The 13,716-nt window shown below is 38.8% G+C and overlaps 1 protein-coding gene across 1 annotated transcript in view; it reads left to right on the top strand.

Moving 5' to 3' along the window:
• The window catches only part of LOC132974096 (EGF-like repeat and discoidin I-like domain-containing protein 3), a 108,724-nt gene that overhangs the window by 56,511 nt on the left and 38,497 nt on the right, over positions 1-13,716 (top strand). Inside the window, exons 4-5 of the mRNA XM_061037903.1 lie at positions 1,390-1,503; positions 8,036-8,217. Coding sequence (XP_060893886.1) covers positions 1,390-1,503; positions 8,036-8,217 — 296 coding nt within the window. The remainder of the gene's footprint in view (positions 1-1,389; positions 1,504-8,035; positions 8,218-13,716) is intronic.

Genomic DNA, 13,716 nt, shown 5'->3' with positions numbered 1-13,716 from the left:
AAGGCATTCAATGGAGAAAAAGATATATTTTGAGATGCAGAGCGACTATAGACATTGTAGATACAATCTCACAGAGACGAAGCACCATGACAGACTTATTTTAATCATATTTTGCTGTGTTAAGCTTTCTAAATCTCCAGCCTGGGTGCATATTCATGCGGTTAAGATATACCTATGAGTCACAGATGACTCACAATATGTCTTAGGGGATCTGAAGCATTTTTTTTTATCCAGTGGGATGGTTTGGAAATCATTAGAACATTTTTTTTTTTAAATGTAAGTTTGCCCCCTTTCCTCCCTCCTCCTATGAACTATCCCTGTAATGGCTTTGTGTAACTTCAAATGGTGCTTATTGAAGAAAAGAGTGGGCTTGATTTGTGGAATTGTTTGTCTATCAACTTTTGTAATCGTTAAAATAAATCGTCTATTTTACAAAGCATTTGCAGTGACAAGCAGAAGTGGATGTTCAGTGGGTGATCATTCTGTGATGATTATGAAAGATGTTAGAGTTTCTGCTCTTCCATCTTTCTGTAGCTTTTTCCAGTTGAAAACTTATCTCTGACACTATTGATACGGACCAATTCATCTGGAGGTTATTAAAAAAGAAAATCGCCCTCTGAACCTGGAGTATCATGGAACTGGACCTGACAAGAGAAGGGCTGTATATACTGTACATAAGTCGTAGTATAACAGTATGACATTAGCTTTTAAATCAACAATTTTATATTCCACTTGAATTAATAACAGTCAATATTAATAAAAAGTGTTAGTTCCTCTAAGCCAGACAGTTTTAAAGGCAAAATGAGAAGGCTTTGTGTGAAAGCACAACATTTGAAGTCATCCTTCTCTCATTGTAACAACAAATTAAGTTTAAAAGATTTGACTTTTCTCTTGTTTCTATCTTTCATTTTCAGTTTTGTGTATGTGATGCTTGGCACGTTGTTATACAGTATGGTAGGACAAATGCTGATTGTAATGAAGTGATGATTAATGTTGTTTTTTTACTCCACTGTTCTTTCATGGCTTTATAGAACCTAAGAAGCCTGACTTACACAGTTCAATCTGTACAGGCCATTTTATGCTACATTTAAAAGTATAATTATATATATATTACAAAAAGTACACAGGTTAATTGTTGTTAACATTTCACAACTTGCTGCTTGTGTTCTTACAGGTCTCCAGAGGGGCTGTTTGATTTATTAGTCTCAGTAGGCCGTGTCTTTGTGAGAATGTCTATGAGCAGACAGAATCAAGAAACACACAGAGAGAATTCAATATACGCACCCTACCAATGCATTCTAATGAGGATGAGGTCTTTCTAATTGCTCCGTGTCTGTTTCAAATAAATGAATGCCCCTTTTTTTTTTCTGTGTGTCTTGCATCTTCCAGATATTAATGAATGCGAAAGGGACCCATGCAAGAACGGGGGCATCTGCACAGATCTGGTTGCCAACTATTCCTGCGACTGCCCAGGAGAGTACATGGGGAGGAACTGTCAATACAGTAAGGGCTCATTTATCTGTATTAGAACTATTCATAGTTTGGTCTTTTAACTGTTTCAGACTGTGAACGTATTCCACCATCATAGCTAATGATGCTGCAGGGAATTGAAATGGAATAATTGACTAAACTGAATAAACAGAATTTTTAGGATGTCTGTTAAAATGATTTTAATGATCATATATCAAAGTTTTCTTTTTTTTTTTGTTAATGACCACCCCACATTTCATCTGTGTGTTCTAACAACTGTGTTTCTTATTTTTGAAAGCTTGGAAGTTTATTTTTGAAAAGTGTTAATTGCTTTTTTTTAAATTATTATTATTATTGTGTTATTTAAAGATTTATTTTGGGGCTTTTGGTGCCCTCATTGAAGAGACAGGACAATGGATGGAGTGGGAAATCAGGGAGAGAGAGAGAGAGAGAGAGAGAGAGAGAGAGAGAGAGTGGGGAATGACATGCGGGAAAGGAGCTGCAGGCTGGATTTGAACTTGGGCCGCCTGCTTGGAGGACCACCGCATCTGTACATACGGCACACGCACCTACCACTAGGCCACCGGCGCCCTGTAAAGTGTTGATTCTTATGCATATTTTGTGTCAAACGACTTTTTGAACCCCTGCAGTTGTTTTCAAAACATGAGAATAAAGTCTGAATTTTTAAGAAAATAATCCTTCCCATATGTATGAAGTATGTCCTGATGCAGCACAGATTGGGAAAAGAAACACATACACTGTAAAAACCTCACTGTTCGTTATCAGTATGGCTAACCGAGCACAATCATTTCTTTTTCTCAAGTTTGAATATCCACAGACTTCATATTCCACACAATGCTTACAATATCTTTATCACTAAATCTCATATCCTGAAGTCAGTCTGTTAAGATAGGCTGTAATACACTTAATGTGTCATATTAAAGCTGACTCTTAAATCTACAATGTTCATATTAAATCTGAGCAAGATATGCAAAATGATGTACAGGACATTTATTTAAACTTCACATATTTGAATTCAATATTTTTGATTGAATGGCAGGACACATAATAATACACCCTAAAGAACAAAAACATTAAGAAGAGAAAAAGAAGTCTATTCTGAGGGGTCATGTAGACTTTCAGCTCGCACCCTCCTTTATTGATTTGTTTGTTTTTTTACCGAGTGGCTGTACAGAAAGAAAAAGGGGCTTCATATTATCCAGAATGAATTCTTTCTGCAAGACGATGGAGAGCTCAAAGGTGCCTCGTGTGTTCATGATGCCATCGTGGAGATTTTGATCGGCTCAATCTGGGAATTTATCGGGATTAATGTATCAGTTTATTTAGAACCCCACACAAACCTCTGCACTGCTATTTACGAATGACTTCATTGAATCGTCCCTGTCAGTTCAGCACAGTTGTTCTGCAGGAGTGTTGAACAACTCTCCATGGAGATGAGAGTTTCTTTAGTTGTTTTTGTAAACATAGAAACAGAAGGCGGAGCTGAGTGAAGAGGCACAGCTGCACTGATTTGATGAGTGTAGTGATTGGACAGCTTGAGGAGAAAGATTTAATCTTGCTCCTTGAACATAAGCTAAGCTCCATTATTTGTTTAATGATGCTAATTGTTATTTCCCCCTAACACTGCAATATTTGTACACCATAGTTTACAACCATTTATTCAACTTCATTTATTCTCAATGCTTCAGCACAGTTCAGAAGTATTAGGATGTTTTGTGTGTCTTTTGTTCTTGCTGTATGAAACACTACATTTGAAATGTATGAAATACCATGTGAGAAAGTGCTGACTCAGCTTGAATTTGTTGGTGATTACATCCACATAAGTTGAACTGTGTAGAAATGTTATCCCTTTTGTACAAATCGCCCCGAAGGTGAAAAGTCCATCATTTTCCACTCAGTTACTGCAGGGGGCTCCGGAGGCTCATCGGCAGCAGCCGCCATGTTTGGAATCCTGCCTCGGCCTAACTTTCAGTCAACCTCACGACAGGCTGAGAGCTGGAGCTGAGTCGGTTTTTAAGCCTCTCGACAAACCGTTACATCGCGCCCGCCTGTCAATCATGTCAGCTACGCGCTACCTAACTATGGATAACATGTCATGTGTCGTTCATTGGCCTCAAAAAATATTTTTTGGTTAGTCTGTGATTTGTATGAAAACAAATGTGCATGTATTGTTTTTTCTTAGTTTTTAATCTTGATATGCTCAATTTGTGTGTTATATTAACTGCTGTCTTTATATGCACGCTGCCTTTTTAATTAAATGCATAACTGTAACAGAGTATACTACACACTCATGCACCCACACACAGTACAAACAGGTGTATTTACTCCAGTCTCATTTGTCACCGGTGGAAACACTGTCGTATACGGCCGATGTTTGTGTCGTGCTTTTATTATTCTTTCCCTCATCCGCTCTCTCCACTGCATACTCATTAGTATTGGTGTGCTGGCATTAATTTCAGTGGGGCTCTAATTTGTTTAGGCTGTAGGTAGGGCTTGTGGGAGATGGATTCAGCTGTCACATCACGGTTGTGGTGGTGTTAGTGATGTATGCTGTCACGGTGCTGATGTATGCTCAGAGGCCAGCAGGCCAAGGCCCGGGGGCCGGCTGGCTCTGCTGCTCTGACGGACGGCTGGCAGGCAGCTCGTTAAGAGTGGCCCGTCATCGCCGTGAGGTGAGAGGGACCGCGACACTGCAACAGTGTCTTGCCACAACAACCACATAAAATACACGAGAGCGCTGCCTAAGATGTAACACATCTACACAAATCTGTTACTGCATTGATGCAACATTACACCGCAGCCCTCATGTAAATCAAGGTGGTAACGAGGAAAATTACATTGCACATGACTTTCAAGTGTTAAATCAGGTAATATGCCTTGTGACGCTTGTACCTGGATAGAGCTGGGTCCCTAACATGTTCAAAGACAAAATATTTTTTTTCTTTAATTATTAAGCTTTATAATGAAATATATCACCTACAACTGTCAAATAACACCGTTCAGACTGATGATTATGGGAGAATTCTTCTGAGATTTTTCTTGTGAGGTCATTATCATAATATTCAAATCATGTGCTGCCCTCTGTGGGTCGGATGAAACATGCTTTCCTAATTAAAATGTTTGAGCTGTCCCTTGTGTTTAGTGCTACATATCAAATGTATGAGCATGCTATTGCTGTTGACCGTGAAAGCTAATTGCACATATATATATATATCTATATATATATATATAAACACACATATAGATATAATTCATTTCTTACATCATCCTCCTGGAACTGTCATGTCAAGCCTGTTAGCATGCTGACATAAGTATTTAGCCTTAAACACAACATTGCCCTTAGTAAAGCCTTAAAGAGAAAATAGCACAGTGTTTTTCCTTCTTCTTCTGTTTTTTTACGTTTAAAAAAACCCTCATACATAAAAAATGCCTCATGCAATTCCAGTGGAGCTTTGTTTGGCTTTCTGTAACACATAAAATATGTGCCTATCACATACAATTCAGGTGACAATGATTGCTGAGCCTGCAGAAATACCGTAACCTTGGTATTTTTATATGAACATCATGCCGTACTTTAATTGGAGGAATGGAATCTAATCATTTGTCTCCTTTGTCTGAAGTGTTTCCGGCCACTTTTGCAGAGCCCTTTCTTAAGTTTCTACTTGAGCTATTGATGCATGAATCCCTTTGGCAATCGCAAACTTGCACATTGATTTACTTCATTCATATGGAAATAAAACCATTTAAATATATCCACTGACTTCTAATTACAGCAATAGAGAATTCGTACATGCAGTACGACATGGATTTCCCTATATTCTAAACAATATTCTGATTTTTGGAAAAGAAAGGCAACACTGAAGTGAAAACGAAAGGTCAGCAAATATTGAGCCATGGCTGTCACCTGACATTGGTAGTCTTTCTCAGACTTTTTTAATGCACCAAATAAGGTTCATCCATTTTTCCCCCTCAATATAGAAAGCTTTCCTTTGCTTCCTAGAGAAGCAATAGTTACTCTGCATGGTGGAATATATAGAGAGTTCAGGTACACACACACAAACACAGAGATATACTCTTCGCTCTCTTCCAGCCTCTAGTCGTTCCCCCTGGACTGTCCTCAGACATTACTCACTGTCTCTCTCCGGCATCCTGTTGCCTAGGACCCCACTGTTAGCAGCTGGAGAGGTTGTGCTGGGGTTGTTTTCATTGTTTCATTATTCTCTGACTCTTGGCTTTTTTTTATGATGTGTATGTGTTCTCCCAGCTCTTAAGCTCTGCCACTTTCGTTGTCTGCTGGTATTGTGCGTCCGCGCATGCTTGTGTGTGTTATAAATTCTGATGTGTTTTGCGTAGATGGTGAAGATGGCATCATAGCCTTCAGGTGACCATTGCTCCAGGCGCTCCCTGGAGACTGCTTCACACAGACACTTACAGCTCACCCAGCATGAGCAAGCACCGCCTCTAGCTGAACTCTGCACTTATGATACGTCCTCATTCTTTGGGGACATCTCCATGTTCTGTCAGCTTTTCCAACCCTTGGGTTATGACGCTCTTAAACACAGTTGTGTGATAATCAGCCAGAGACGAAGCCATGCCGTTGAATGAATAATGCATGTTTGATTGAGATCCTCCAGTTTTACAAAAGCCATAATAATAAATCTTGTGTGCCCTCTGTGTTCTTACTGTAATCATTGTAATCTCTTCTGTCATTAGAAATAAACAACAAGAACAGATTGGAAGAAACCCTCATAAACTGGTTGCACCTGTGTCAGTGAAATGAAATACAGAATCCCTCATAATCTCAAAAACTCTGTGTTAGAGGCAAAAAGTAAAAATGCTCACATACAGTATATTACTCTACTCTACTATATATTTTCAACCTCATGATATCTAGAGAACTCTTAGCAATGTTCTTGAGAATATTTAACAAGTATTTGCTTTTCTTCTCTGATACATGTTCATCTATATTTTACAGTCAAACTGTTATTGGTACTGAAAGTTGATTGTGTTCAATTAGAGAATATATCTAAGTACAAAAAAAATGCAGAGCTACAAATCCCCTGTACTTATCATACGCTTAATTTAACGACTAATTAAAACTTAAACATCTGGCACAGCAGCTCAGCACATCTTCATTTAGCTGTGTTTAAGAGACACTGTGTGCTCGAGGGAAGATGATCCTTCTTGGGATTCTGCGTTGCTCAGAATTCAAGCCGACTGTGTGTGTGTCACCTCACAGCTGTGGGAAACCAATTTCTAAACTATTTTAAGTGAATAAGTTGCCGCTCACAACTTGTGCTCGTTATGGTGTCCAGTGGAGAAACAATCTAATTTACTGTCCCCGTTACAAACTCTGTAACTCAATTTAGTCAGCCTGCAGGATTCTGAAGACATGCACTCACTTCTGATTCACTTGAGATGGCAATATTGCACAGCTGTTTACCCCAACTCAATTCATTATTTGTGTTTTCTTGGCATACTTGACTCCTCAATATATAATGGATTTCCACAGGCAGAGTGATGTTACTATAAAAACATGCGATGCAGTTTGCATAATCCAGCCTAATTTGGTCCTTCCTGGATCACAAAATTTGATGATTTCTCAAAAAGAGTAGAATATGTGAATTTTTTTTTTTTTTTTAAATCTCTCATACAGATGCTATGTATGAAAAAGTACTATATGGTACGTTTTATTCTGTATTTATTTAGCTCACCATATGAATATGTGCTCCTTTTCCATCTGTTCGTTTAGTGGGTTCCATTTTTCATGTATTCTTATTTATATTATTTGTTTTCCCAGCAGGCTTTTCATTAAAAATGGAAAGATAAAGAAGTACTTGTTTTGCAACACAAAAAATGATTTACTGTAGAAACATTGCCAGAATCCCATTCACCACAGGTATGACTATTAAAAATGCTCCTGATGTGCCTGGACATACCAATAAGGATTATGAGGGGAAAACAAGCAGCTTAAAGAATAAAGGAGAGAGTGCCTTTGTCTGAAGATTTCGCTGTCAGGCTTCCCCGCTTTAATCCTGCAGCCTTTTCTGTAGAATGTTAAAAGTTGTTCCAAAGCTCGTTGACGCTGGGTATGATACTGTCCAGAAGACTTTGCAGCTCCTATGGAGGAAGGTCCAGTACGGAGGAGATGAAGGAGCCACTGGTTAGTGCTAAGCATGTAGATAGTGTCACGACAGAGAGGAGACATCCTCTGACTGCTGTGGCTCAATAGTGTTCTGCTATAATTGCAAACATTTGGGATTTTGTTGTGATAATCAAAGTAACATCCAAAGTCTTCAAAGTGTCTGATATTGTACCAGTCTGAGGTTTTGGTCCCTGAGACTGACACAAACAAAGATGTCAGCTTAGATGTGGAGACATTTTGGAGTGAAATGGAACAAGATGTGGAGGAAAAAAATCCCTATCATTACAAAATACTTCTTTGTGGTGATTTTTTTTATATTCTGAGAACAAAGTTTTATGCTTTTTGAGTGCTGGAATGACAAAAGGTCTCATTCGTCTCTTTCTCCCTCTCTTCCCTCAGGATGCTCCGGACCACTGGGCATGGAGGGCGGCATAATCTCCAACCAACAGATAACTGCCTCCTCCACCCACCGTGCTCTCTTCGGCTTGCAGAAGTGGTACCCGTACTTTGCACGCCTCAACAGGAAGGGCCTGGTCAACGCTTGGACTGCTGCCGAAAATGACAGATGGCCGTGGATCCAGGTAAAGCTTGGTTACAGGACAGGAGACATGCAGGGCTGCGCCAGGGCCAGACACACATGAATTAAGACACAGACATGCTCTTCACTCTAGTCACACTTTTAATTGTTGCCTTGATTTATGTTTTCAATTTCCTTATAGCCTCAAATCTCTTGGTGGTAGTTGATGCTAACTATAAATTGTTAAATGCCAGAATGCAGCAACTTCAACTTTAGTTTTAATTACAGATACTCTGAAATTGATGGCTCACTTACTGGTAATAAAGAACAATAAAAAGTTTGAGCTAGGGGCAAAACAGATGCAGGTGTAGTCAACTGTGAGGAACAGTGTGATGGTGCAAAACTGTTTTTGGCTTGTTGCTAACAGTTACTCAACTGTGCCATCAATTGTTCTGATGTTGAGATGTGAGGCGCTCAATGATGTAACTGGCATGGTACTTTCTCTATTGCTTGTCATAAATTGAGTTTGGGAATTGGGGGTCTTAGGTGAGGAAAGTAAAGTGCACAGTAAAAGTCATAATTTGATGCACTGATGATTTGTCATGTCTTGTGCAATTTCTGATCTGCATATCACTGTGCTGTCAAGAGAGAGATTTGGTGTATAATTTTATACAACACTCAACAGTGCTATTAAGTGTCATTTTCCTGGTATTCCTAAAAACAGATTGAATGCTGCTTAGAAATTCAGTGCCTTCTCTTGTCATTTTACGGTAACAGGGTTTCTAAAACTACCAGAGAGCCTTTGTTTGATGCCAAAACATCCCAATGAAACCTGAAGGGAAAATAGGTTTACAACAACAAAACACTGATAAACCCAAGTTTCTTCTTCTTCTTCTTACTTTGATGCTTTGTTCAAGTCAGCCTTCATGCTTTGCAATTAGGGAGCGCTTATTGTCAAAGAGCCACATAGACAGATCAATAACATGGATTGTCTGTTGGTACCTGACAGTCACATCCGAAGCTTCTGTCCACCCAGATCCTGCCCTACCAAGATACACTATTCACTCTCTGTGCCTGTTTTCATGCAGAAATCATTTCTAAATTAATTTTGAAGAATAGTAACCCTGGCAAAATGACATTTTGTTGGTCTCAATGTGCTACACAACTTTTTAAGCTGCTGCAGATTTCTGACCTGGAATAATTCAGCTCCAGTGTATGAATAGAAGATCTATGAAAAACCGTTTGTTTGTCTGATACATCGTGACCCAAGTCTACAGTAAAACAACTGCCACAAGATGTGTAGCTAGGATGTTCAACCCTCCAAACAATGCCCTGAAGGCTTGGTACAGCCCTGATGACACGCTCATCCAGATGCAAAGCTATGCTATGCTATATGATCCAGTACAATATGATGCAGTCAATAGGATATGGCGCACAAAATTACATGTTTTGATACGATGCAATCTGATTGGATAGGTTGACAGGATAGGATAGGATACAGTGCCATGCTGTGCCGTGTTTTGCTGTGAAGAAAAACTTGTCTCCTACTTTAATGTTGCACACATTTAGCTGTCTCAAGAGTATAACTAAATCAAAAGACATACAAACAATCAACTTTTTTTTAAAAGAGCAGTGACGCAGCAGGTAACAATATCAATCACAATTGCAAGTACTTCTCATTACCCATAATGCACATCTTCCCTACAATACAAATAAATGATACGTAATGCCCACTCTTATATGTTGTTCAAAGATATACAGAAAGGAGAAAGAGTAAAATGATTTGTTACCCAGCTACTTAATTAGTTGCTATTATGAATATAATGTTTTTTTTCCAGCTTCATTACATTTCTCTTCGCCTTCGGCCACTTTTACGGTGACAGAGATTCTGACAGTTACTTTTGAAGTGAGCTTTTATAAGATACACAACACACAGCCAGTGGACTGCGAACAAAACACAATAGAACAAAATACCACAGTGTGACAGCATGATGGAGAAAGTGAAGCTGTAACTCACAACAAGAGAATAGTGAGACAGGGCAGAAATGGATTTGTAAAAAAATAAAAAATAAATAAAGAGAACACAGAAACAAAGAGACAGAGTCAGAGAGTCAGCCAACATGAGTGAGAGAAAAGAAGCCTGAAACAGAGAGGCTGAGGAGAGAGCGGGACATAAAACATTCAGGCGGTTTGTTTGACTTTAATGATGCCACGCGGGATGTTTGCCCGGGATGCTGTAGGCATTGTGTGTTTCTTACAGAGGGCCGGGATAATTGGGACGTGAGTACGGAGGTGTACAGTCATGTCAGTGTTTTGGGATTATGCTAAGGAGTCGCTGGTGTTCTTTTGTAGTGCTGAGTGAGGTGACTGTCTGCATGTCTGTCATTATGAATCAGGCCACACCGACACATGACAACCCTATCAGGGTAGGGATCAGACGTTTCTGACTATTTGTAAGGTTTTCCTTAGTGCTGCATGTATCTTTGGATGTCAGCCAGAGTCAACTCTCTCCCCCGTAAACCTCGACAAACGAATCAAAACACAACACACTTTTAATACAACATCATATAAATGAAGACAAAGCATTCATTCTCCACATATGAGTTTGTTTGTGTTCCACTTTTTGTGTGCATGTATGAGCTTGCTATTGTTCACACCTCAGTGTACGGTGAAAATATCAGTTTTCCACAGCCTCGCCGCGGCTAGCTCACACATAAAATTGCATTTGAACACTCAGGGGAAATATGCTGTTGGTCTGACCAGTATCAGCAAAGACTGGCTGCAGCTGTACGTGTTGGACCAATGAAATAATGTAAATCACTTGTGAAGGCTAAGAGGGCCCATACATAATTCAAAACACACTGAAGAGTTAATGACAATCAGTGTTCACATTAGCTTTCATGAGATGATAAAAAACCTGTATAGGCTCTCACTCTGTCAGGGGAGCTTTTCCCTTTTCATTCCTTTGTTGCTTTTCTTATTAAAGCATTTGACTTTACTGTCGATGATGATGTAGTGGAGATGTTGACAAATGGATTTCCATCACAGTGTGTTTTAAAATCACAGCTTGACTGCATTTATTTCAAACTGAATTAACCTTTTGTTCGCATACACTTCAGATTACTGTGTCTTACATGTTCTTACCCCATTCTTCTTGATTTGACAGAAATTTAAATTCTTACATAAGAATGAGTCAGGCTCCTTAAGCCCAAATTAAACAGATTCTTAAGCAATTTGAGGTCAAATGGTTGTGATTTCCTACTCCAATATATGTGCTTCATGTCAGTCATGCTTTCTTTTTCTTTTCCTACATACAATATATGAGTGATGCGTTTATATCCAGGCTTTTCCTTCAAATACTTTCAACATTTGCTATGCCCCCAGAATCAAACACAATGAGAACATGGTTGCATATTACTAACTACAGAGAGGTTGTTACACAGTCTTGATGACAGTCTATTTTATTCCCTGATCTTATTAGTGGCCAATCTTGAAGTGAGCTCATAGTGTCTCAAGTTGTTTTCTTAGTCTGCGGTTAGTTCTGTGATTCCCAAAGTGGGACATGTGGCCTTTAGGGGGTCCCGAGGTTATGATGGGGGGACGCAGCAAGTCTAAGTAAAAACAATGCAGACCATTTTGTTCTGCCAGGAAAGCATGACAAATTTTGTGAGTGGCATTTCAGGTAAAGGCCAACAATGAATCCTACCTGTGTGAGGTTTTTTTGCAGTTGCTATTGCTGCAGGGCAATCGAGCATTTCCTGTAGCCGCCCTGAAGATCTGGAATATTCTACCTCTTAGTTTAATGTTCCCCTCTTTAGGCATTTTTAAGAACAGACTGAAGACACACTTTGTTCCATGCATTTTCAGTGTCCATAAGATCAACCACAATTCCCCATCTCAGCTTCCTAGAGGTCGAATGGGTATGTTTATCCTCTCCTGGCTTGACAATATTGTCATCTGCCAAAGGGCGGCCCAGCAGAGAAGGTTTGGGATCCACTGCGTTAGTTGTAGTATAAGACTTAAAGGTTCAAATATCAAAAAAGGATTTAATAACATGACACATGAAACAAAATTTAAAAGCAAGGGGAAAAAACTGGAGAATGTACCTATGGTTGTATTATTAAATAAACAGGATGAAATATAAATGAGGTTTTTTTGCAGTTGCTATTGCTGCAGGGCAATCGAGCATTTCCTGTAGCCGCCCTGAAGATCTGGAATATTCTACCTCTTAGTTTAATGTTCCCCTCTTTAGGCATTTTTAAGAACAGACTGAAGACACACTTTGTTCCATGCATTTTCAGTGTCCATAAGATCAACCACAATTCCCCATCTCAGCTTCCTAGAGGTCGAATGGGTATGTTTATCCTCTCCTGGCTTGACAATATTGTCATCTGCCAAAGGGCGGCCCAGCAGAGAAGGTTTGGGATCCACTGCGTTAGTTGTAGTATAAGACTTAAAGGTTCAAATATCAAAAAAGGATTTAATAACATGACACATGAAACAAAATTTAAAAGCAAGGGGAAAAAACTGGAGAATGTACCTATGGTTGTATTATTAAATAAACAGGATGAAATATAAAGCTGTTTTAATGTGGCTCTTTGTGTGTTCATGCTTACATTAATTTTTTACACCGTGCCACAGGCCTCTTAGCCAGTTTCAAGGACACAGGTCAGCCCAAATGTACCAATACACCCTCAATTCCCAATTTACTTAAAATTTGCATCAAAACAGCTGTTTTTTTAAATTTATTATTATTTTACTTGATATGCCCCTAACTTGGGTGTATATGTCAGGTCTTGGTGGTCCACGTATTATAAAAACTGGAAGCTATCCACTATGTTGTCTGATCCATGTTCACCCAAAAGCTGTAGCGTTGTGTTTTTGAATATTGTTAAATAAAGCTTTGTTAAATGATCTCTATAGGGTGAATTGGAATTAAAAAAAGTAATTGATGTTCTTCATTGTGAAGCATTTCCTTACAGCAGCCTTTTAAAAGCATTATTTCAAGATTAATAGTACGATTGGTACTCTTCTTAATTAATCAGCCTGTCATTCATCACACAAATTTCAGAAAATAGTTATGCTGTAGGATTAAAGAAAAAAACAGCTAAGCACTCATAACAGGGACAAAATGACAACTGGCAATTTAGCTGGAAATACAAATTAAGTCATTTTTGATTATGGATATAGGTGACAATAAGTGTCATGCAATATGAAATTTGATGCTTTTCCTTTCTAGTCATGAGGCAGAAATTCAGCATCTGTCATTGATTTATTTGAATTGAGGTCTAAATCTTAATAAAAACATACATGCAATAAGCAAGGTAAAAAGTATGATTTTTATTCTATCAGTATATCCATATCTGTGATCCAAACAGGCCTATATGGAAAATCAGTCATATGATTTTCAGTAGGACAGCGATCTAAATGTGTTCGTCATTTCTTAGAAAATCACAAAGAGTAAAAGCTCTTAACATATCAAGGGGGCTCGTTATGGTGTTTTCTAAAAGAAGAGGCTTAATTCCAGCTACAGGACAAAATCAGTTCCAGGAAGTTTTGGATG

This window comes from Labrus mixtus, chromosome 5 (genome assembly GCF_963584025.1).
Source record: "Labrus mixtus chromosome 5, fLabMix1.1, whole genome shotgun sequence".
Lineage (NCBI taxonomy): Eukaryota > Metazoa > Chordata > Actinopteri > Labriformes > Labridae > Labrus > Labrus mixtus.
The sequence above is the reverse complement of the archived record's forward strand: the minus strand, read 5'-3'. Positions and strand labels throughout refer to the sequence as shown.